The sequence below is a fragment of the Calypte anna genome, chromosome 3 (genome assembly GCF_003957555.1).
Source record: "Calypte anna isolate BGI_N300 chromosome 3, bCalAnn1_v1.p, whole genome shotgun sequence".
In the NCBI taxonomy this organism is placed as follows: domain Eukaryota; kingdom Metazoa; phylum Chordata; class Aves; order Apodiformes; family Trochilidae; genus Calypte; species Calypte anna.
In genome coordinates, this window is record NC_044246.1 from 57,367,771 (window position 1) to 57,394,368 (window position 26,598).

Genomic DNA, 26,598 nt, shown 5'->3' on the forward strand with positions numbered 1-26,598 from the left:
TTCCCAGTTGCATCTTCACAGGCAATATGAGATAAGGTAGGTAATTTAATCAAATAGTTACCTTGAGCTATAGTATCACTGGGCTCTTGGATTTCTTTTTCCTCTTTCTCTTCTTGGACACAGGAGGCAGCAGCCATTTGGGCAAGAGCAGATGCACAGTTAGCAGCAACTCCTGTAAAACAACAACAAAATTACTGTTTAACCAGCATTTCCTTCCCAGTCCCATGCAATCTTGACAAAAGTTTGTACAAAGGATGTGTTGGCTGGTATGTCTATGCTGTCTGGGGAGTCCAACAGTCCAGGTTCCTATCCAACACTGGAACAGGATACCACTTTTCCCACTCTCAAACTCCTTCAAGGAAAGGTACCATCCTGTTTTATGAGTCTGCCCTGGCATCCCACATGCAGCAGTACCTAGAGCACAGCTCAGCCGGGCTGCCCTCCGCAGCCCATCCAGGCTCACGCAGATGGAGTCCTTCTCCTTTTGGTTCTGCTCCTTGGCTCCTTCTGCTCCCAGGATGAAGGCCAGCCCCTTGGAGCTGCCTGCCATGCGGCCAGTCAGTGGTGTGGACAAAGTGTCAATCAAGTTCTTCCAACAGCCAATTAAAAGGTATCGGGCAAAAGCAACTCCTGGAATGAGAAATGCATTACCATTGCTACTACTGGAAAATGACACAAGAACATCTTTATCATCAGTGGGAAAAAATCAAGCCCTACTTGTTGTCTGCATGCTGGATCACCAATTCACCAGTTCACCAACCCCTACATTCTAAAGTTCTAAATCACAACCTGAATATGCTTACAGTATATAACAACCCACTGTTAGTAATATGCTTGTGCTTATAATATAATCTTAAATACCTGCAACAACAGAATCGTCTGTCTTCTGGTTTTGGGAGAGAGGAGATTGAGCTGAAGCAGATGCCATCAATTGGCCACCAATTGCACTGCTTTCCAGGCCATCGATGTCTGCCAGAACATTAAAAAATAACAGATTACTATTTGACACACAGATGGTATAAATAAAACATCTCCTACTGGCTCTCAGTTCAGATACATACTGGTGCTCCTGACTTTTCAGGCATGCTTTTTAGATGTTGTTTGCTAGATGCTTTCTGAAACCTTGGAATAAACACGAACTGTGGCATCTTATGCTTTGCTGAGTAAAACAAATGTTTTCTTGAAAGGGGGAAATATTCCAATCTCAAAAGCTGTCCTCCTCCTACCCCACCCAAGTTACGCAGCAAACAGAACTCTCAGCAAAGTTTGCATAGTATTTCATACAGTTCATACCTTCCCACACTCTTGAATCTCCATGTTTATTAGTATAAACTTCCAAATCTTGCTAAAATACATAACCAGATGTTCCCAGAACTCAGACTTGAGTTCTCAAGATACACTGGGATCCTATATCTTAAATGCAATTTTTAGCAACATGTGTAGGTTCAGTCTCTACAAAAGAAATACAACCTTTTCTCCTACACAACAAATACCAGATTCTCACAGAGCATTTAATGTTAGGGGCATCAGGTTGATTTCCTTTCTAGCAGGGCCTTCCTGTTTCTTCTATACATACTTCATGGCTTTTGTTTTTCCAAAGCGTTTCTTTCAGCTTCCCAGCTCAACAGCTAAAAGCAACACTGAGATCAATACAAACAGTAAAAAACTTTCAGAGCAGTCCCCTTTGATTACCAGTTAATGGCAAGTCTGAAGCTCATTTTCTCCTTGCATACAGTTTTAATTACTTCTTTGTAATCATACAGTTTACACATTCGAGCAGACAGTGCATTTAAATCAATACAACATCAAAGGCAACCTGCTGCTTCTCAGCTGATACCATGTTTTTTTGTCAAATGAATCTAACTGCTTTTAAAAATTTGTTAGAGGTGCTCCAGGTTTTAAGTTTCTCAGTTTCTCTCTAGTGCCATTTGGCATATCCCTGACATAGCACGAATCTGTACCAAAGGGAGCCCCCATCTGTAAAAGGCTTCCAGAATCACACACCATTATTTATATTTGTACTACACTATAGGCACACTGAAACAGCTTTGTCAAGCTGCCTGGACAAAGGCTGTTGCCTTGTCACCAAGAAAACAGCAGCCTTAGTGCTTAGCATTGACAGGTACCAACTTTACCAGAACCGAAGCTGACAGAAGTAAGAGAGGTTTTGGTTCAGTGAACAAACCTACTCTCCCAGGCCCAATTTTGTTGTGTTTTTTTGTTTGTTTGTTTTGTTCGGAGTTTTTTTTGTTTGTTTGTTTGTTTGTTTGTTTTTGTTTTTTTTTAAACCCAGGTTTCAAAAGCTTTCTGTCTGATCCAAAACAAATACTTAATTACCTGCCCCAGTTAAGCCTGGGTGAAACATCAAGATGCTGCATGATGACATGCAGTGCTGTATGCAATGCAATACAAGCAACATGTTGTAGTAGCTTGTTTTAGACATAATGCAGTACTAACCAGTCAGCATGGTGATAAGTGGAAGGCTGTGCTCTTCAGGGTTTCCCCAGTATCCAGCTTCCCCTAGCATGTTCCTTTCTAGTACCTGCTGGTACAGTTCTTCAACCCAGGCCTGGGAAAATACCATCAGCACTCCACTAGACTGGACCTGCTTCATGAACTCTTTCTGCAGAGAACCATAAAAGCCAGATACAAGTTAGCAGTAAGCTTTACAGAATGAGCCCCAGCCCCTAGATTACTCCTGAGCATAAGGGAATGAAGTAGAAACCAACTGAACAAAAAAAAAATCAACTGAGGAGCACAATGTCTCTCTATAGAGGAAAATGACATGAACAAGGAGCTTTCCCTTCTCTTACTGCTCTTCATGCAAGATGTAAATCACAAAGACAGCTCTTGCACAGTGGCAACAGGACATGCCCATCTCTCCCCATTTCCACAAGACAGAGGTAGGATTTTAGTTCAAACAAAAACAAGTTTTGGCATCTATTGCCTGTCCAGCAATGAGGCCGTTCTGCACTGAAGAGTCACCACAGATCAACTGGGGTCCAGTTAGATATCTGAACTATTTTCAGTAACACTTCTTAGGTCATGCCCATGCCTGTTGTTTAGTGCTGCCCCTAGAGTGTCACAGGTTTGCTCTTGCAGCTGCTGAAGAGCTGATGATGCTATTAAAAACCCACTTGTCTTTGAGGTTTTCTGGAATATGATTTCCCTTACGTGGGAAATTCTGCAATAAGGGTACACTTTTAGAGATCTGTTAGAGATCATTTTTTTGTTCCATGCATCACCATTTTTTTTTATTTTTAGGAAAACTTTGAAATTACTTCTCTTGGGCAACTTGGTTGAAAAACAGATTCATGTTTTATAACTCCCACAGCTTTCAAAACAATTTTTAAAAAGCCAAAGAATCTGAGGAATCCTAGGTGCCACAAAAATCATCAGCTCATGATACTAGCACCTCATTATTTTAAACTCTAACTTTTCATGTCTTTATGTGTGTAAATTCAAGGCAAGTATTAAAGCAAGAAATATGTCATTATGCTTAAAAGTATTTGAAAAATGAAGCTATATCCCTTCGTAATATGCATAAACAATACATGCTCTATCACATGATGCTAATGAAGATGAGTTCTGCAGACAGAGTATCCATCAAAATGATTGCTAATTTAATGATAATCAGTAAGCAGCATTTATTCTCCCTCCCAAATTACAGAGAAGATGTGTAATTCAGATGCATGGCATTTATCTTGCAAGATTCATAAAGCAGCCTAGAGAGTGCTTCATTTGCAATTATTATTTATTATTTCTCCACTTAGCAAGCACCTTGAAAGCTTTATGTGTGGGCTGTTTTATGTGAAAGGAAGAAAAACATATATATTTTTACAGTTTTCCCATATTCCTAAACTCACCAGCAGCACAGGGGCTTGGGCAGGTTTCTTCCTGTAGTAATCTGAGTTGGCCAGTTTTAGGTTCAGCAGCAGAGTGTAATGTGAGACCATGTAGAGACTGTCTGCATTCATCAGAGTTTGGAAGCTGAAATTTAGGTTTCCCTCAAATCCTGGTGAGTGCATCATACCTAACAAAAACACCATGTGAACTCTTGTGCTTTACACAGATTTTGCCTGGGGATAAAAAATATCAGAAACTAACCCTAGCATTTCAGCAGCAACAGATTGCTAGAATAGTTAATGAATCACCAATAGAAATGACTGTACTAAATGTACTAGAATAGGGAATAGAAAAGTAGTTCATCTAGAATGAAGTGCTGCAAGGCAACTGAACACTCCAATTACAGTCCAGCAAAGCAACATGCTAAATTTAAATACACAAGGACAACTGGCATTCATTGGGATGACTGCCAGATAAAAAGCATAGGGCAGGATACATCTGCAATACCAACTGGAAAGATGAGGTGGAAAGGGGAGAGGCAAAGCCTGCATATTTAACTGAGCATACATTGCACCAAATGGTGCTAATTAGTGTGACAGCCCCTTATACCCCAAAGTTAATCTGTCCTGGTGAAGTGAGTTGTTGGATGGGGACTGGAGTGCTCAGCACCTTGCAGAATCAGGCAGTAATCATCATTTTCTCCATGATCAAGATTTAAGTAGAAAAATATTTGTGTCCAAGCTGGATGGAACTCATTACAACTCCAAGCCCTATTTACTTAATACAAGACCTGCTTTATAGGTAGCTGAGCACATGCAGTTCTGTCAGACCCCTAAGATGCCTGTAAGCATTCAGTACTCCAGAAAACACTATTTGCATGAAATGACTATGCCCAGGGGCACAACCCCTTCTCCCCACGTAGAATGGACAGCACATACATTTTCCTCAGAGTTAGCAAATCTATTATTGAAAAACACAAATCAAGTATTAGCAATGCCTAATTGAATCCCCATGATCTGTAGTATGAGCCATGAAAAAAACAAGTGTTGGACACCCTCCCTCATGACCCACAATATTTCATGGGTTTCATATCAACTGTGAAATGCATTTCTATAATGTCAATTACAGAAGATTAAGGAGTAAGCTTTATCCTAGAGGAACATTTGAAATGAAACAAAAAACAACTTCCAAGGTTAATTACATGATGAAGTAAAGCTGTATTTGTTAACTGCTGCAGTGGTTTACGGTGAATATATTCCTACCACCATAAAGTTCATGCCTCTTCTTAGACAAAATACAACAAACCATTTACATTTAAAAAAAAAATAATCCACACACAGAAAAGAACCAAATGTTTTTCTTGCCTCGTGAGGGTTTGAAAGCTCTGTGCTGCTGCCTTCTTGGACTTTCCACTGTCGTCACTTTGGGGGCGTGGATAACGTGAGTAACTGTTTGAGGGCGGATTTAGAAAGAGAGTAACTGTTCCAGGATGGGTCTAAAAAATGAATAGCTGGTCAAGGGAGCAACCTTTGTGGAAGACGGGTGATAGGGCTGGCCTCAAACCATACCCGGATGGGTTGGGTGTGTGCTTGGGGTAGATTTGGCACGGTGAACATTAACAGTGAATTACTTAGTCCCAAAAATGCAAGCACGTGCTTGAGAGCAGCCTGTGAACAGCTCCAGTGGCTCCCTCACTACTTGAAGCAAAGATGTATCTGCACGCTTTGTTGGATGGAGGATCATGATATTGATGCAGCTAGAGTATATTGATTTGATGTCTTATCTCTCTGAAATATGGTCCTTGGGGACTAGAATCTGCTACAGTAATAAAAAACTGAAGGCAGAGAGGTATATAAAAGAAAAGGAAAATAAGCCCAGTTTATTTAGTATTAAATGATTTTTTAAAATCTGCAACACCTTGTACAAGACTATAATTAAAAAGGGAGGTACATAACTGCTGTTACACTATTATGTGCTATTACTGCACATAATAGTGGCAATAGTGTGTATTTGAGTGCCTAAATGTGTTAGGGAAATATATAGTCCCTAATTTCCTCTAAAGTATGAGAAAATAAACAAGTACATTTGAGAGATGCTGAGATCTCAAAAGCAGATTAGCTGAGGCATAAAACTGCAATGATGCTTAACAACATAAAAATTTGTTTCTAAAGGCTATGGAAACAAAACTGAAAAGAGGTGCTAAAAATGTTTGCTATGATTACTCATTCAACGCAGTGGCACACAATTTTTAGAATTAATGCCTTGACACTGCAGTTCATAAGAATAACTATGTCTCAATTTAGAGAATTGATTATCACCTTTAATTGTAAAATTCTGCCAGTTGCAATAAGCAGTGAGGTTAACACACTGTCTTAACAGAGTCAACAGTTAATTTAAATTGGTCAGGAAAAAGAAGTTCCTGAAAAGCTGCAAACTTACTGTTTTATGAAACTCAAGATAATGTTGAGAGCTTTTAGATAATTCAGTATTTTTTAAGATAGACATCACACTCCAGTGTAAGGAACACAGTGTAAGGTCCACAGTAAGTAAGTAAGGTCCAGTGTAAGGTCTACAGTAAGGAACTTTTTGGCATTGGTTTTATCTAGAAACAAGGAAGAACTTTCTGAGGAAAGATGAAAAATGTAGATCAGGAAGAGTTTTATCCAACTGACTTCTAAATCTTCATTTCACTGTAACTCTGCTTAGCTGGCTTCACTTTCCCTATCCTTATAATCCCATGCCAGTGTCACAAACTTCTACCTCCCTTCAATGCTTTTCAATCCTAGAAAAACATAGTAATATTATAATACTATTTAAGGACCTAGCCTGTAGGAAAGACTACTAAGTTATAGTTAGTGTGTTTTTTCCTTCCAAGTGCAAGAAAAATGAAAAAAGCAGTAAATAAGGCCTCTCAGAAGCACAAAAATATAGCTTCAGTACTGGCTGGTCTCAGAACTGCACCCGTCTCTTTTCTCAGCTGGAACCTTAACCAACACTCGAATTTCCTAATGCAGTTTTCAGGTATTATACATGAATATATGTTTTTAGATACAATGAATAGGCCAGTTCCTCTAACTTGATCACCTAATTTGTGTCTTGAATTGTTGGTGTTCATGAAGGAGTTTTGAAGCAAGGACTCAAATGTTGCCTATGGAAGCGGATCAAAGGGGTGACTCAGAAGCTCTCTGCAGGGTGTTCCTACCCCAGATGTATTTCAACTTCAGCAAGTCCTTCTTTGTACAGGTCTTCAAACTAACACCTCTCATTGACACAGGAATGGAAGTCCTCACCTCAGGAGGACTGATGGAATTTTGCTGAAGATCTGAAGTACAAGGGACTGGATTTCAGATGGACTGTCCCATTCCAGGTGTCCAACTGGAACGTGATGTGAATGGTGATCTTGTGAGAGCATAAGGTTACACCTCTGTAACAGCCACAGCTCTATGAAAAAAACAGGATACCTCTTCCAAGCTACATTAATAGAGTAGCTTGCTCCTGTAATTTTTCATGATTCCTTATTGAGTGGCATCCTTTAAGAATACCTCACCAAATCAGACTAGTTACATGATACACATATTTAAATACATGTGGGGGGGGGGCTTTCTGAGGAAGGTGAAAGGCTTTTTCTAACTCAACAGTCTAAGACTAGGTATCTTTTCAAAAGATATGTACAAACCAGAAATTATGGACTTATTAATGCAGAAACTGAGTAATACTCATTCATCTTTCTCACTGTGTTAGTTGAATTACAATAAAAGCCATGTTCAGCCTTAAAACCTGTAAATCAGCTAGGTCTACCTCTACCAAAGCTTTAAAACATTGATAAGACCAAAGAGAAAATAAGTGGTATACTCATCCACAAGCGAAGTTGTGCACAAAAGTTTGAGCTAGAGTTCTAGTCCTGATCTTTTGGTGTAACCTCACTAACAAGGAAAAAAAAATCCCTTGTGAAAGATACTTTTGAGTGTCTTAATTTGGAATGTAATTAATGTCCTCCTCCATTCTGTAACATAATATGACCAGTGTTTCTTAAGAATGTTACCTACCATCTTTATGAATTAGGGCTTACTTGGGCAGCATTCAAACAGGATATCTGAAATATCATCTTATTTATCTTTCATATATAAATTATGCTGCATAATGGTGGGAGGTATCCCTTCTGATTCTATATGAGTTTAATGTGTGTGAGACAACACAAATGAATGAAGCAATGATTAGGAGAGGAGAAGTAAGGAAGGCAATTGTGGTAAATTAAGTTAAAGAAACAGAGAATTGTATTTTAACAAACATTTCCACTTTGATCACTGTCAGGAAAAAGCAACCCTTCTAAAATATATATTTATACACATTTGAAACATCAACAGGACAAACTAGCTCCTGCATGGTGGTTTTTTTTTGTTTGTTTGTTTTATTGATCAAGTCAAGACCCCAAAGGTTCTAATCCTGAAAGAACTGCAGGTATTTTATCTCTTGAAAGGTAAGATCTTAAACTGTTTTTCACTTGGTCTGAGCTTTGAGCTTTGCATTCCCAGTAATGATAGACAGCAGTATTAAGAAAGAAAAAACAGTGAAAAAGAAATTGCTCCTCTTTTCCTTTCAAGAGCTTACTGTTGTGGAAATTTTATTACCTTCTTTGCAAGGCTGGCATTACTAATAGTAATGAAATGATGTAAGCTACTTAACTCTCTCAGAATAGGTGACATTCCTCCCCACACCCCTTTCATGCTAAGGGACAACCCAACCCTCTCTCTGGTAACAGTACATGTAAATCTCAACAGAACTTCACAAATCTGTGATGAGGTATCTCGTCAAAATCTGATTTTTCTGTTGACTGAGGATGTAATCCATATCCTGTTAAGAGTTAATGGATTGACCTCCGTTTGAATCAGTGCCTGCATATTCATTTTAATTTGCTCTAAATGAAGTGTGCTGCTGTGGAGGAATCTGCTCTGTAAGGCACAAACCTCCTTACTCTGGATATGTTCTCTGAAGGTGGAACTTTAAAGAGTACAGTGTGCATGCAGGTTAGACAGTAATTATTTGTTTGCAAACCTGAGCAGAAGGTTGAAGAGAAGCTCTGCAGTGCTCCATCCACCTCCTCTATGCTGGGAAGAGCTATAAGCTGAGGAAGAAGAGCTTCAAGTGACTGGATAAACAGCCGTGCACTGTGCTGGTCTGCTTCTTGGTTTTTCAGCAATTTCAGAGAGAGAGCAGCAGTACGTAAGGACCTGTGACCTGGACAATCCCGTGGTGTTTGCTCCTCATCAGCCAGGGAGCAATTGTCAGAGCCTATGTCTGAGACATCTGACCTTCCTGAGTCTTTCTCTGCTGCCATGGAATACTGATCACATGAATCAAACTCAGTCCTAGAAAGGTCCTGGTCATCTACACTGAAATTACTTTCACTGTATCTGGATCCATAGGACCGGGTCTTGCAATCAACTGATAAAAAGTTAGTTATATCTGGATAGACTATGGTGTGGCTTCTTTGAACAACATCTGGTTGGTCAATGGTTTCTGACTCTGGTTCTCTATAATGAATCTCTTTGCTTTCGTGTCCAGCTGGAGAGGGCAGTGAGATTTTTTGACTCTCTGGATTATCCTCTGGAGTTGTCTGTCCCATGTCCCCTTCCAAAGTGGTCTGACCAGTGTCTGTGGTAACACTAATGCTAATATCAGGACTCTTCTCATTTCCTGATTCCCAGGCAGGATTTTCTGAGGACAGGATGCGTCTCTGCCACCTAAAGTCAGCATCATTGATCTCCATGGAGTCCCTGCTGGTCTCACTCCCATCCTTCAGTTCTTCTAAGCGCTGGAGCAGCAGCTGGATCTGCTCTTCACTAAGCCCCCTCCCTTGGCTCAGCTCATCTAGTGCTCCAAGCAGGGCAGAGACACAGGACACTGAAGCATAACACGCTTCAATACCACCTTTGATGCAAGCTTCTGTCATGCCATCCATGATACTGCAATTAAAACAGAGTTTATGTAAGAGATGAAGCACATATAGAGAGACCATGTCACTGTCATCCAATACTATCCCTTCATAACTTTCCTTCATAAGGAAAAAGGAAGTCAAGTTATCCTGTATGATTTCTGAGACAGACAACTGATATTAGAACAGGATATCTCACGTGGATATGGTTGTCTTGTAAAGGGAGTCCCAACAAGAGAAACAGTTACTCTGCATTTGTACCAGCACACACAGCATGTTTTCTCTTCCAGACAACCACTTACACTAGAAAAAAACCTTCAACACTAAACTGACACTGAATTTAAAGCCATTTGTGTCCTTAAAATTGTCTCATCTACAAGATATGGTCTTTATAAGAGCAGAAAATCCTTCTTTGTCAATCTGAGAATGTTTACATTTTCAATTACCTTTGACTTCATCTTGGACAGAGCAAGTCTTACTTGCTCTATGTAAACACACAGTTATTTCCTTGCAAGGTTAGGGACCCAAACCCAAGATTTCCTAGAATCATAGAATGGTTGGGGTTGGAAGTGATCCTAAATATCAGCTAGTTCCAACTCCCCTGCATGGGCAGGGATACCTCCAACCAGACCAGGTTGCTCAATGCAGCATCCAGCCTGGCCTTGAGCACTTCCAGAAAGGGGTCAGTCACAGTTTCCCTGGGCAACCTGTGCCAGTGTCTCACGACCCTCACAGGAAAGAATTGTTTCCTAATGTCTAGTTTAAATCTCTCCTCTTCAAGGGAAGATTTCCAGTTATAAATCATTATATCTGGGAATCCTGGCAAATTGTACCAGGTAGCACCCATGCCTTCACAAGCAGGCCCAGACAGATGACAAACCATAAGAGCTTTTACCACTCCTTCCACTTTCACAGATTATTTAGCCAGGCAGATCTCCTGGCTCATGCTCCTGAAGGTGCAACTGTTTAAGTGTCTTTTGTGCACAGGTTAAGGGAGAAGAGACTAAAGGAGGAAACAAAGCATACAGCTTGAGAAGATCCAGATGGGACTTCCTTTTAGAAATAGACTTCTTCCTCGATTCTGACTCAGAAGAGCAGGGCCCTGCCAAATCACAAAGCCTTCGAGGACTGCCAAGTATCTGAAATGAAAGGAAACAGAAGTTAAAGGATTACCTAAGCATTATTTAAACACAATAAATGAGTCATTTTTCTGTCAAGCCCTGGAACACATGGCAGCAGTACCATCATTTCTCAGAGCAAAGGAAAGCAGCACACTGATATTCTACTTATTAAAGCTCCCTTCTCTCTTTGTAAAGGCAGAAAAGCAGATAGAGAAAAGCAGAATATTCAACAAGAATCACATACAGAATGTTCTCCAGTGCTTTACATTTTTCTCTTGATGATACAGCACACAAGACAATCTTTATGCCTAAGTACAGGACAAGTATCTTGCATTATATTATTTACTAAAGGGGCTTTTCTTTTTATTCACCTAGTTACAAAATAATAGCCATGCAAAGATAGGCAAAGTGATTCCTTCTGACTCAGTCTACTGGGTGGTGTCCTGCTAATGCCCACCAGGAAGTTAAAGATTTTACAAACAAGCCCATACTAATGAGCAGAAAGAGGCAACGGATATGTCCTGCAGAAAACAACATTAGACCAAGCTTTTCTTAAAAAGGAAAGAAAAAAAAGAAAGCTTTTATTTCTTGTCATCTTTCTATAATTTAAAATTAGAGGAAGACAAGTGCCAGGGCGACTGTCAGTTCAGACAACAACTCAGTAGGTAGTTGTGTGTGGTGTTAGGAGAGATCTTCAGACACAGAAGCACAGGCTATACCAGAAATACTCCAAGACTACTTTTCCTACAAAGTACATAGGTTCCACCACACATGTGAAACAGAAGAGCTTGTGATTCCAGCTGCTGCTTGAAGAAGTCTCACAATGCTCCAGTTCAAGTGCTGTCAGAGGCACTGGGCAAGAGGCCAGAATGGACTGGTCTTGACACAGTCACTTAAGACATTGGCAGCTTCCTTGTGGCTATTCTAATAAAGCTCAAGTAAATCTTGAGCTTCAAAACCTGGAATGTCATGAAAAGCATATATTCACCTTAATGCCTGGAATACTACCCTGTGAGGATAAGTGTCTCCTCCTAGCAAGAGCAGAGTGGGGAAAGATGCCAAAGGAGTTTAGAACTGGATCACTACACTGTATCTCACCCAAAAGAGCAATCATGACTCAGTGGTAAGATCTGCTTCATGCAGTACCACAGCATGAATAATGACAGAGTTGCCATAGCATCTTGCGTTATGAAGACAAATATAGCTATTATGACTTTGTAAAACTAAAAATATTTGTCAAGAGTGGCTTTGGTGTGACAGCTGTGCTCAGAAAGGGCAATTTCAACATCCCTATTGTTAAAGTATGGAACAGACTGGTTTGCACACATCAGCAACACTTACTGTTAAATAAACACTTGACTTTAGATATCTGGATTTGAACATCTAATTATCCTAACCTCTTTCATAATTTTGATGGCTTCAACTCGGTGTTGAGGTGGTGGGTAAAGCAATATCCTGTGATAGAGAGACTGCAGCACAGGCTTCATGGATTCCACTGAGCCGACCAGTCGAACCAGTTCTGCTGCAATGTAATATATGGTCCGTGCAACTGGCCCACTAAGGGCAGGTGCTGTGGAGGAACAACCCGAACCCCGGCCATGGTCAGAGATCCCTGAGGAAGGTGAATCAGCCTCCAGGCAGATGCTGCTGTGGGCAGAGGTGATAGTTTTGTCATGGATTGGATTTCCCAGGATTACTACGAGTGCTGGACACAGTTGCTTCCTGAGAAAAAGAGAAAAGTAGCAGATGGTAACTGAAAAAAAAATCTAACAGAAACAGATTGAAAATAGCCAACAGTTAAATGAGATATACACTCTTGTTTTAATGATCAATCAACAGCAGTGGCTAAATAGAATAACAAATTACTCCATGCTTTTTGCATCTCCCAAGCACCAGTATGTTAGCACATATGGAAACATTTTTGGTGCTTTATAAACATGGTACTGATTTTACAAGTTCATGTTGCTGCACAGTGCTGCCTTTTAAAGGCTAGAATGCCTACCTCTTTCACTGGCTGAAACCTAAAGGTAGAAATTCTAGTTTTCTACTGCCAAATATTTTTTCTTCAGTTTAACTTGGGAGCTTTAAGGAAACCTGACCAAACAAAAACAAATCTATGATAAATAGAAGGCCTGAAGTTCCGTCACTGAACAGCACATACATGTATTGTAGTAAGGACATTTAGTTGTGCCTGTTTTGTTGGCTTTTGAGAACATAATTAAAGTTCTCTACAGTAGCTCAAAGTGTTCATTGTAATTCCTCATTCGTCACTACACACTAAAAACCATCCTTCCTTCAGCCGTCTTTCTGCATGAACACTCAAATTAAGTGATTCATCACAAGCAGATCACTCTTCTGTGGAACCAGAGCCAAAGATAACTCAGCACTTTGGTCCATTCGCTATTATTTCAGCTTTGCATTCATGCCCTTGCCATTTTACTCCAGCCTTATTTAAAAAGCCAAGTGTTCCACGAGAATGCAGTCCCAAACCAGACTTTTACCCACATGCCTCAGAGATTCAAGCTGGCACCTACATCAAGCACACAATAGCATGCAATGATGCAGCATAAAAAGTAACACACACTCGTAGAGAAGTACATCTTATTTTCTCAAGATTTTTATGCAGTCCAAAACTCTCATCACCTCTCTTACCATGCCTGCTAAAATAGCTCAGCTTCCTGGAGTCACAGAAAAAAAACCCAGCTATTAAACAGACATCAGACAATGATTTTGACTCTATTTCTTCCATTCCTTTCTCCAGTCAGGTACACCAGAACATATCAATTCATTGCTTAAAAACGTGCCTGTCTTGAAGAAGGCATAACCACAGCTTGCAACAGCACATCATTCTCCATACACCTTAATCCCAAAGTGCTTCTATATTAAGCCATGGAGAGCACTGTCTGAAGAAAACAGAACTAAATCTTCTGTCTGCTCCCTTTTTTATCTCCTGTTGAGAACTGACTACAAACTGCCAACCAGAGGAAAAGTTTTGTGCATGTTGGCAACAGCTCCTTAAAGAACAAAGGTAACTATCACTTTGGTTCACAACTTCATTAGACAGCTAATGGATTAGCATCTACTTACACTGCCATATATTCAAAATTATGTTTGCAATTTAAACTGTTTCATGCCTTTCTAGTAGGTTTAGAGTATTTTTTCCTACTTCATCTTAAGCATGTAGCTGGAGGATGCATACTCCTTGGCAGCAGTGCAGATTAAGAAGTCCAGCCCCTGATGGCAAGCTCTCATGACACACTGTTATAAACTCAATCACCTGCACATTTGCAGTGTAAACTGGATCATAAAAATAATGTAAATTTGAAATAAAACAGGGAGCTTTATCTTATAACCAAGATCATATAGCTGGCCTTGGTTATAGGGTGGCCACACAATTAGTCACATGAGCATGAAATAAGAGTTGGGAGAAATTTGAAGGTAGAAACTTCTGAAATGGTTTTGCCATGAAAGAGGGGATTCTGTTCTTACATTATAGCTCCTAGAGGCCTCACCCCAGGGTAACATGGCCATGAGTTATCAACCCAAAGACCTCCTAGTCCATCAGCCAGTGATTTTCCTGGGAGAGCAAGGAAAGTTAAGGGTACCTCTACATCTTGTATCTTTAGAAATGGACCCAAATCAAATACTGTCATTTCAAAACATTACAGGGTAAAAGCACAGGAAACACATTTGCCATTAACAGTCTTATATATCTTTTCTTAATACAATCACCCATCAAGGTCACAGGAGGGGCATGGACTGCAAGGAACTGCATACTCATTACATTCTTGCTTTATTACTATAACTCCATTATCCATATGATATAAAGAAAAGCACTACTGCAAACAAGAAGAGGTAAAAGGATTATTTAAAGTGCTCTGAAGTGATGGTATCAAACAATCTACAGGTAGATATGAACACTAAAGACATCAAGCATTTCTGATGAAGTGTATTAAAAAGAGGATTTCTTGATAAAGTGGAAGCACCATGAAGACTATTTAGCCCCAGCCCTTACACACTGCAGGTCATAAGCATTTGTGGTCACCACCACACCACCTGACATTAGTTCTGCTTATCTTCCTGTATGACTACATCAGAGCAGTAAGAATCAGAGCAGTAAGAACCTCTACAGCACCCTCCTTCAATAAGCAGAATACTTGTGTGTTTCATGCCACACACAAAACTGAACTATTACAGAAATCATAAGAGATTCTCTGTTCTGGCTAAATACACTGGACTTCATTACAATGGTAATTCACCACAGAGATTTAATGTGCTAGCTGAGCATGAGGTCCTAACCAATCTTTCATGAGGCACAGAATGAACTGACTGTAGGTTAAGAGCAAGTTCTGGTCATGTATCGAGATTTTTTATGTTTGTTTACATCGCTGGGTGGAGAAGGTTCTTTTATACTTATAAACTGAGCAGTTCTCTAGGTGTACTCACCATATGAGATCAGTGAATCCTTTGTGTTGGTGCATGCTGGGAGAGGAGCTGTTTAACATGGAGAGGATGCACTCCAAATAAAGAAGCTGAAGTTGCCGATTGTCACTGGTAAAGATAAAAGATGCCATTCATGTCACATTAAAGGAAACATTTAATTTTCTAAAATAATCATATTAGTTCACTTGAAAATTATACCACAATTTACTGCAGTGACTTATTTTGCTTCCTCCTATGCACTTACAATGGTGCAGTCACTTTTATTATCTTGTTTATTTTGTACTGACCACATGCAACTGATCTACTACTTTTTTTTTTTAAAAAAAAAACTACGTGGAGAAAAAAGAGGAAGAACAAAACAGAAATAATTATTCAAATTTGAAATTAAAACTTGAGGAAGAAGAAAACTTAAACACAGGCTGCTCTCTTCTGGTTTTTTTTTTCTCTATTCTTGCCAAAAGTCAAAAGTCAATGTTTACAGCTAGAAAGTTGTGTGATGACTTGAATACCTTTCAGGACCTTGCCAGTTATTCTGTCAAACCCATAAGCACAAACTGAGTTTCATGCAAAAGAGCATGAAAGATCATGTGGACACCTGGAACTGGTTCACTTATAACATAAAATGTGCTTCTACCTACTCTCAGAATTAGCTGCAGGATTCAGGAGACAAGCAGGGCTGAGGTCTGCCTTATGAAAGGAGCTCCCTATGCCAACTGCACTCACATTCTAGTTTTCATTTGTAAGACCAGGATTTAATCATTCTTTTTTTGGTCCAAGATTAGAGCTGAAGTAATGCAGTAAAGGAAGCTGTGAAGAATGGATTTATCTTTACTGCAGTTAAGGAACGAGAAATATCTGTTGTCACTGCTTGAATTACTTTTGTGCACATGGATGAATTTTCACCCAAGTACCTGTTTCCCATGACATGCATATAATAGTGACTCCCAAGGCTTAAAGCGAGACTTCTAAATCTGTGCTATGGAGGGTTGAAAACTACTAACTGCTTATATATTTTAGAGGTCATAACCTTTACCTCACAACAGTCCACCCCTATCTGGAAAGATACACACATTCCAGACACAATTGCCTTTTTTTTTTCCCTGACAGCTTTTCTTACAATGTTTCCTAGTGTAGACCATCATAAACTTGCAGTTGACACACAGGCACAGCACTTCCCTGCACTCTTGATTGCCCTGGTGCCTCTTACTCCTAAATTGTTTTCCTGCAAGTAAGAAATGAACATTGCAGTCCTGCACACCTCAGTGGAGTTGTTGTGTTCATACCACTACTGCCACAAATTCCAGAGTCACCAACATTACCAGTGGTCTTGAGAAAAAAAAAATTACCTCCCTGAACATTTTTCATCACTCATAACTTTGCCTCCCTCAAAATGAAATTATAATAATCTTGAAACTTAGGGGGAAATAAACTAATCTTCAGTCTAAGAAATTAGAACAGGCACTATTTGCATACTAAAACCTCACTTCACTGACCTGGAGGTTAGAAAGTTTGTTAGAAACTTTGTTTGCTGCTAACAGTGTTTTGAAGGAGATACCAAAATTGACGTTGGAAGAAATAAAGGCTTCTCATTCATGGAATTAGTTCTTTAACAAGCCATCCTAATTGAATTTATTTTCCTCAGATTCATACAGAATCCTCTACTTCACTTTGCACACAGAGATCCTTAAGGTTTAGGTACATACTCACAAGCACAAAGTAAATCATGGTTCAGTGAGTATTTTTTACTCCTCTGAATTTTTTATTGTGCTCATTCAAAAGCATGCCTCAATCTGTTCTAATTTAGAACAGTTTTATGGGGAGTTGGGATTGCAGTTACTTTTTTAAGACTTTCAGTGATTTTGAGAAATCCTATGAGGTATTTTAATTTTGATATTTCATAACCAGTAATTCAGTGTGATTATCATTGGTGGACAATACTTTTCAGATGATAGCCATTCATAGCTGCACATGTAGGCAAAATCCAATTAATCTTTCAGCAGGTTTTGCCACTTGCTGTTGTTAGATCCACACTTTTGAAGATCTTTTCTTATTGCCCTTTAGCTATGCACACAACTAAAAAAAAACCCCAATGTTCCTTTAGGCAATTCAGAAACATGCTTTTGTTTTCCCAAACACTGACATTCATTAAACAATGCTGAATGGAGCACTCTGCCTGGTCAAGCCTTAGTGTAACTATGGACACTTATGGAAGAAAAGACTATAGAAGAACTGCACACAAAGATGTCAGTGCTGTCTTGAGCTCTGGCAGTCCCTGAGCCATAGACTTCCTGCAAAACAGCAGAGCATACAGAGAGAAGTACAGATATATGCTTCCTTTGTATTTCTCCCATTTTCCCAAGCTCATCACAGGCTACTTTCAGAGTCATATAGTCCAGGCAAATTGACAATAGTATGCTACATTTAAAATAGTTTCAGATTTTCACTACAACTCAGTTGATTTGCAACTGGCATCAGTAGCAAGTTAAATCTTTCTTTACTGATATAGAAACAATGTCATGAAGCAATAACTTGTTTTTCCCCTAAAACTTTTGACATATTTCCAGCTTGATATATTTCTAGTTTTTTAATAATTGCTGCATAGTATTTGCATTGCTTTTGCTGGTTTGTCACCACTCTTAACACTTAAAGCTTTTTTTGGCTCATCTCTTAATAGATTATTAGACAAGCCATGCTAGAATGCCACAGGAACTAATTTTTAGCTCATGAGTAAGTATTTATTGTTAAAATATTGGCCCACAAGAGACTCTAGTGTTTTAATGCAGTGCAACACCCTATTACTGGCCTTAATAACTGAATTTTAAAAGTCATGCTCAAGCATTTCCAAGCATGTACAGTGCATTATAATTCTAAATTTAAGGAACGTATTAACAATAACAGTTATTTCAATTGCATAAATGCTGCCTTTCTAAGAAGGACATAATACTTCATTCTGCATATTAAATGCTTCTGTTAGGTTATTCCATGTCTTTTGTAACTGTTCTCCCTACAATGGTTGCTTTCGAGACAGAAAACTTCTATTTGTCAATACTTTCGTGCTCTATGGGAAGCTCTTCAAAGCTTGAACACTGCACACAGAAGGTGAATTAGCTTCTCAAGTGATGATGAAATTAATGCATCATGTACAATTCCTCTAATAAGCACTTCATTTAAGCACAATTTTGCTCCATAATCCCAGAACTACAATCAGTCACAGTCAGTCAGTACAGTGTCACCCTAGATTTCCAGGTAAAACATTAAAATTATAAACTGAAGTAACTCACTTTATGACAGCCTGTAGCTTCTCACAGAGCACAGTGAGGACAGATACAACATCGTCACAAAGAGACTCAGTTGAAGTACCTCCAAAAAGGACAAAAATCAGAGGCATTACATATGTGTAGCTGGCTTAAAACCTGAAATCACTGCAAAGATTTTCAGAATTGATTGGAGCTTCTGGAAAATGAGCAGGGCAGCCAAAATTCATAGAGAAGATACAGTAGGCAATGTACTAGACTAGAAGGTGATCCCCAAACAAGAAAAAACAATAGTATTAAGTCCAGAGAGAGCACTTATTGCTTACACACAGTTTCAGAAGAGTAGCTGAAATCCAGTTCAGGTAGTAAAATAAGTATATAAATAAATAATAGAAAAGGACTGGCTCCAGTACTTCTAAATAGCAGCTAAAATTTCTGTATCTCTCTGTAGTTTCTCTCTGCTACACAGGCTTTGATGTCTGATCAGGTCCTGACCTTAAAAGAGGATGCCTGTGCACTTCAAAGATCTTAGCCTCCATCCACACAAGTTCTCCTGCAGAAATCCAATTAGAAGATTAAAAGCAGGGATTACTTTTACCTATCAGGCCAGATGGTGGATGTTAACCCAGTACAGGAGTAGAAAGAATTCTCTTGTAAAATAATAATTTGGCAAGGGTGAACACAACTTTGCTAATGATGCACTTTAAAAAGCTGCTGTCACACAAATGCATCTCTGGCCTGACAGATAGTAACATCATAACTTACACATTCCAGATCCTACTCTGAATCTGTTTCATTTTAGGAAGTGAAGCCAGTTACTAAAACTTCCTCCAGAGCACTGAAACTCATGAACTACATAAGTTAGCTCCCTGGGACAATAATTTGTAATCAACTATGTTGAGTGCAATGCTGTTACCATGGCCCAAATGAAGACTGAAAATACCGGGAACTAACAGGCCTGAGTTCTTGCCACAGGTAACATCAAACTATGGAAAAGGTAAGAAATCCTGAAAATGCAACTCCTGTAACATCAAACAGTACTGTGCTGATCAAAGGGAAGTGAAGAATAAAGAAGCTGGATTAGAAGGAGTCACTATACCTTGACTCTTGAACTTCTGCAAGGTGTCATGGTTTTCAATTGTCTGTGGAAGAAAGACAAAGAGGGTGTAATAAATGGAAGCAGCAGAAAAACACTGTAAAAGCAACACTTTAACAGCTGAGTTTTCTTAACAAATCCATGTCCTCAATCTGTTTTGGGCTTTTTGGTTGCTAGGGTTTTTTAAGTGAAGATTTTGTAAAACATTTTCAAAAATTCGTAAGTTCTGTTTTAATAGTCATTTAGATTTAAGGAATTCAAATCTCATTGAGCTGAACTAGGATTTTTAAGTCCTTAAGAGATTTCCCACACCTAAAAATCTCAGTAATAACTAGGTACAGAAGTTGCATTCAAAATAACTGAAAGCATAGTCTAGATTTCACAAAATACTTAGAAACCAAAATCAATTTAGTATTAGAGCAGTTATCACGTTGTCACTGTTAATGTTACAGTGCCAACACAATGGCAGTCAGGAAATGGAAACGACTTCTTACATCATTTGATTCAGTTGCATTATAGGACTCTTCCTATCAGTGCACAAAGGGGTCAAGACAAATTCTCCTCTCAAGCATCAGCAACAAACTGTTAGGAACTAAATGCAGCTCTCCTGTACTTTAACCTACTCCTCAGGTAAGAGCAGAACTAGCAAGATTAACTTTCAGACCCAAACTGAAATGTCAAAACTTCTAGTTGTAGTGTGTTTGGTTATTGTTTCATTGTGTTGGTTGGGTTTTTTTGTGTGGTCTTAGTAGTTTTGGGTAGTAAAATGAACCTACTTAGCACAGCCAGAAACTGCATTGAAGTAAACAGATTAATTCTGGTCTGCAGGTGCTCATTAGGATAGAAATAATCTAGCCAAATAATAAAGTTGATCACCTTAACCCAAAACAGACATAACAAAATAAGTCAACTCCAGTCCTTAAAATTTCCTAGTAAATAGAAACCGTATTTTCCAAATAGTACCTTTTAAAATAATATAATACACAAAGCAGCACAAACAAATGTAAGAAGCCAATGTAATGTCACATGTACTAGAACATTTACAGTTTACTAACATTTACTAACAGTGTTAGTAAAAATGGGATTTTTATGGGGATTTTTATGGTGCAATAAATATTTTTTATAAAATAATTTTTATATAAATAAAAATTTTATATAAATATTTTTTTCTAAAAACCAAGCAAAGAATTCATGAACTTAAATTATCTTCTAAGAAAAAAAAAAAAAAAAAAAGTAGAAGAAAAGCTTCAATTACCCTTTCCTTAGCTGAGAATTTGTTTTTTCTGCCTAAATATTTGCCATGCAAAAACGTTTTGCAAAAGGATTTCAATGGCCCTTAGGAAAGCAAACAAAATAAATACAGGAAAAGGTCAGGGCAGTCTGATACCAGAACAAAGCCTCTTTTGTTTAATGGAAGGGGAGAAAAACCAGTCAGCCAGCAGAGCTGACAACGTGAGAGCTGCATTTGTGATAGGCTGCTCTGAGGCAGGCATAGAGTCAAAAAAGCTGGATGAATTGTGCAAGTGTCAAATAAAAGCCATAAGGCACAACAAGCGAGTATAACACACTGCAGCCATGGACACGGAACCATTTGTTGATGCCAGAAGGCTCACCATATTTTCTTGCTTTTGTCGCAACTGTAAAGTCAAGTCACTCAACATTTGGCTGAGGGTTGCCCGCACAGCGGTGTTAATGCTCCGCTGGTGACAGCTAGATACATATGTCTCAATGCAAACCTGATGAGGAAACAAGATAGCAGCACATAGATATCAACTGGAACTTACCAGTCACACATTTTAGGAGGATACCAAGGTCTCTCACATGCAGAGAGTCAGCCTTCCTTACTATTTTCATATTGCTTTGTTAGCACATTGAGAAGCATTCAGAAACATGGGAAACTGAGTGAGGAGCATCTAGAAGCAGTATGCAATGCATCAGCCTCACAGCTGCAGGAATGGTAAAGCAGAACTGGCAAAGTCTTCCCCTTCTGTCAAACCCAAGCGATTTTGGCACTTCCCTTGCTATGTAGATAATTCTCTAAATGCTGTTTCAATTTTTTATTTCTAGATACTGATTTGTAACTATCACTCTAAAAGTCTATATCTTCAATAGAAACACTCTTTAGTCCTTTAAGATTGTTGCTTCTTATGTTTAAATATTGCCACTATTTTTATAATTAATGATTACATACTGCAGCACAGCTGAAAACCTAACATTGAAAACACATGAGTGTTTTACCATAAGAACCAGAAACAATTGCTTTATAAGCTCCCAAAATAAAATGTGGCTAGGATCCCAGGGTCAGCACATGGCAGAATGCAGTTCCTATTATTGATAAGATTTTCTCTGGGAGGTATTAGTCCCCAGAAGAGCTGATAGAACTGTAGTAACCACTGTAACTGCTGCATAACAAATACACAGTGGCTAATAGCCTTGATGCAGCTGAGTGGGTTTGTGACAAAACTGTGCACTACAATCTTCTCAGAACGTGACCCAAAGAAGCAGTTTTAGTCCTTCAGCCTACACTGAGTTTTACCATCAAAAATTGCTGTAAAAACCCCATAATGACTTTTCACATATGTTTCAGTCTTTATGGTTTTATTCTGCCATCTTTTCGATATCTAGCTAATGAGAAGAACCATGAATACAGATTAATCTAGCTGTGTTAAAAAAAAAAAAAGTAATTAGAAATAGTATAAATCATAGGCATGAAGAGTATACATAAGAGTTCGGTGTATGTTTTCTAATGAGAAGGATATTATATTATATTATGTAAAGCCATTTTTGTAGTTCCCTAATGAGGGTGAGTTTTTAAAAGGCAAAAATAGAAGGGGTCTGATTATATAGGCTCATCAGTATTGACACAGGCACACAGACAAGATACTTGATTGTTTCTGACTCCTACTGAAATGCAAACAAGTTATTCCATTGACTAAGAATAAAAGGCTAAGGGCTTGAGGCTATAAAATTTAAGATGAACATGTTGCTGTTACACTTCTGCAAGTGTTAAGAGTGGAAAACAACATGGGTGTGTTCCTAAGACCCTTTTGACCTCTTCCTTTTGGGTGACCTTGCATCTCAACATTTCAGTGAAGCCACAAGCACAAGAAAACATGACCAAGTTTCTTGGATACAAACTATATCTTAAGTGAGTGATATAAGACATGATACATGGAAGCCACTTAATTATAGCTTTTGCTTTATTTTCTCTTATTTCCCAAATACACTGAGAGATAGCATTCCAGATCTTTTCAAGTATATGTATATCTCTCATTACGTCATGCTAAAAACACTATGTTAATAACAGAAACTAAGACTGATTATCTCCTTTAACAATACACTAGAACAACTTAAAGTTAAATGCATTTGCAGGATATAAGGGACTAGATCAACAGCCTATCTAATTCTTGTTGGCATTTCTAAACATTTCAAAATCTACTCGTATAATACACACACCTCCCCTACAAATAAGGGATTTTATTTAACTTGAGGTCACTCAGCCAGTGAAGAAGATGGTATTTTAAGTTCAAAGTAGGCCTGTACCAACTCTGTCCATCATTCAGTTATCACCTGAACCCCGTGGGAACCCCATGTACAGCCCTTCACAGAGGCCAAACCATTCCAGTGCTGCTGAGACCATTCTCTCAAGCTGTAAGACTTCTACTAAAGTACTGCAATTAATTGAAGAAATATGATTCTTGTAGGTAGGCTGACTTTCTGGAAAGAGCATGGTTGATCTCTCCTTTTTCTCTCCCCTCCCCCTGCTTGCTGATGAGCAACAGTACAATCCACTTAAGCTCTGATCTTACAGAAGGCCTGTGCTCTAAAACAGCTGGGCAAGGTACCTTTTGGAAAGCCATTGATGAAGAAGCACCAGTAAAAATGTGATTGCTCAGGGCCCCAAGGAGGAATGCAATGGACACTTTCATAATTTCATGCATTCGGGGAGTTCCAGCTCTATGGCATGCAAAACACAACTAAGAGCAAAATACAGAAGGGTCAGCAATGAAACACAACAGAGTCAAACAACACAAACCTCCAGCAGGTAGATGGGAGTAACAAATGCACACATCAACCCAAGCAGCAGTCACAGCACAAGCTAAACTTCCTTGCAGGGGTCTAGACAAGCATGGGAAAGTGCACATGGCAAAATTTAGTCTGTTTTCATTACTTAAACCACAAAAAAATTGTACTCCATGTTGGATGTTTCCAAAATCTGAAGCTGATTATTTTCAGAAACATCTGGCATGCCATTGTTTTGTATTGCCACTTATTTGAATTGAGAACGATCAGGCAATGAAAAATGGTGAGACTATAGCCTTGTGTGCCAGAGAGTCCTCAGAGACTTTCACCAGTGACACAGGCAGCATCTTTCCAATTCTGCAGTGGCTTCACTTTGCTACAGAGGGCAGGCTAGGAAAAACTAAGGGACTGACTTTGAAAGAAATGCCATATAGCAGGGGCACTGTACCAGAAAGCTCCTTTCTGTCACCTTTCCTTTAAGAGCAAGCCAGAATGCTAAATGCTGAGGCTAAGCAAATGCTGAACTCAGAAATAATTTTCTCTTTCCTGCTGCTTATATATCACTGAAAATAAATTAAAATGCATATTGATTCCACTGGTTATAGCCTTTGTCTTACCTAAAACCTGACCAGAAAGAACCTGAGGAAGTATGTCTGTGCCTGGCCCAACTTGCTAATAAGAAAGACCTAGGCATTCACTGAGGCAGTATTTTCCTGAGGTGCACAGACCAAGTAGCTGTACCTCCAAACACTCTAATAGAAACATGCATGTTCTGTATTACAGCTTGTTCCAATTCTCTAAAGGTAAGGAAGTTTTGTTTGTTTTCTGGCACATTTCATTATCCTGCATCAGGACTCCTGTTCATTTTAAAAGAAAATAAGAAACTATTATTGTGCTCACCTGTACCACTATACTTGCAAAGGATTTTAAGAGCTAGGCTAGCCATTTCGGAATGGAAATAAAGTACAGCTACCAAGAACAGCACAGTTTAATTCCAATCTATGAAAGAAAACTGTCATTTTTCCTCAGGATGTTTTAAATGAATAACAGGCCTATTGTTATCCAAATTTACAGAGAGAACAGAAAATATAATTTTTGATACAGTTTATAGCATACAGACCATGACTCAAGAGCTATTTTCCTCAGTCTTGGGCAGAGCTCTTCAATAGTGAAACCTGAAGGCTTTAGAGCCATTAATACTTTCCCCAGCAAGCATTTTGTCTAAGCTGGAGCTAATTAACTACAGCACAGTAGTGCACTAAGGTGTATTCATCAGCTTTTGTCTCGCATGTTAGAAAGTCTGCTGAGAAAAACTGCAGCAGAGGAAATGAGCTGTATTTTTTTCAATTTGGGATACTGACTTAAAGAGGGTTTAGTAAAACTTAAGTTGTAGCTTGCTCTAAATATGAATTCAAACTTGTGGCTACACCTACAGGTGTGGCTCACAAAGACCTTCAAAAATAGACATATCTTAAGGATTTGGAGCTCCCACATGGCACAAAAGAAACCAAATGCCATACTGTGCAATACATCTGAAATGCATACTACTTCTTTTAATCCTGTGTTATATACATGAACAGTTTATGTTGTACCCCTGCATTTTAAAGCAAATTTATTACAAACTGGCAGATGTTTTTTTCCCCATTTCCTGTTATCCCTACAACCCCATTCTCAGCTTTCAATGTGACAACGCAAGGCCAATTTTATTCCTGTACTTAGAAAATACTGTAACTGCCAGTAAAGTCAGATTATTTTCAAATAACATTTTCCTTTTTCACAAAATACCAAAACCTGAGAAAGAACACATCTCTAAATGTCTACATACACTTGGAGCACAGGACAGGTGCATAACCTTTCAATTTGGAAACTACCATGGTAACAATTTATAATATACTGCAAAGTGTGTCCTTCGCATCTTCTCTAACCTGAGCAAACAGCCTCATGGCCTGATACACACTGTACTAAAAATATCATCCATCTACAAAGGCTCACTTAATAGACCTGCAAGTACACTTTTCTACAGCCAAAGCTCCTTTGCAATTTAAAATAATATAATTGAATACAGGGAGAAGAGTGACTATTTACATCAGGACAACACCATGTATCTAGAGGTGCAATCTTTTACTTGGATCTATTAGAAAAAGATACACACAAGGCTAACAAGGCACATTGTGGCACATGTGCTAACATGGCACATCATGGCATACACATCTCTATGAAGGAAACTTCATTAACTTTTAGACTTGCACCATGTAAGGAATCAGCACATTGCTTTGTTATAGAGAACTCAATGAAATTTTTCTATTGTCAGTCAGTTTCCAAAAGCACCTTCCCATGCAAGCCTATCAGCCCTGACCAACTTGCAGCTATTTCTTCACACTGGACTTAAGCTAGTACCTGTGCTTACGAGGGTAATTGTTATTTGAACTACTTCAGTTTCAGGGCATGTATGGCAGACACACTCCAAGTAGCAGGGAAACATTACATGAAACAAGCAATGGTACAACAGAGGCACTTACCTCAGCAATCTTCAACACTGAACTCCCATTCAGCTCAAATGTGGGGGTATATGTTATACAGAGCAAGACCTTGAATCAAAAGAGAGGAAGGAAGGAAAAAAGAAAGAAGATTCATGTGTTATTGCCTCCCTTTCACACCCATGTGCTTTTAGGCACAGCCCCTTCCATTTTTAGAGTATACATCAGAAGCTTCTTAGCACTACATGTTACTAGGAGAAGGCACAACCGAGTTGCTTCCTCCTTAGAAGTCGCAACTCTTGGTCCCAGCGGGACAGCTCAATGAATTACTTATCACTAACTACTAACTACACAGCTGACCATAGAAGGAAAGGCAACGCAATGATCAACTCTGGCCTTAGACTCA

At 38.9% G+C, this 26,598-nt stretch overlaps 1 protein-coding gene across 7 annotated transcripts in view; it reads right to left on the reverse strand.

Moving 5' to 3' along the window:
- Positions 1-26,598, reverse strand: part of ARFGEF3 (ARFGEF family member 3) — an 87,290-nt gene that overhangs the window by 32,924 nt on the left and 27,768 nt on the right. For 2 of the 7 annotated variants that reach the window (XM_030447867.1, XM_030447874.1), the window contains 15 exons: positions 26,235-26,303; positions 23,538-23,669; positions 21,306-21,428; positions 19,696-19,738; positions 18,624-18,702; positions 15,346-15,450; positions 12,297-12,621; positions 10,805-10,917; positions 8,899-9,809; positions 5,211-5,294; positions 3,867-4,033; positions 2,458-2,623; positions 862-969; positions 415-630; positions 62-172 (listed from right to left, as the gene is read on the reverse strand). In XM_030447867.1, the coding sequence (XP_030303727.1) occupies positions 62-172; positions 415-630; positions 862-969; positions 2,458-2,623; positions 3,867-4,033; positions 5,211-5,294; positions 8,899-9,809; positions 10,805-10,917; positions 12,297-12,621; positions 15,346-15,450; positions 18,624-18,702; positions 19,696-19,738; positions 21,306-21,428; positions 23,538-23,669; positions 26,235-26,303 (2,752 nt within the window). The remainder of the gene's footprint in view (positions 1-61; positions 173-414; positions 631-861; positions 970-2,457; positions 2,624-3,866; positions 4,034-5,210; positions 5,295-8,898; positions 9,810-10,804; positions 10,918-12,296; positions 12,622-15,345; positions 15,451-18,623; positions 18,703-19,695; positions 19,739-21,305; positions 21,429-23,537; positions 23,670-26,234; positions 26,304-26,598) is intronic. The other 5 variants (XM_030447871.1, XM_030447870.1, XM_030447869.1 and 2 more) reach the window with 5 other exon arrangements.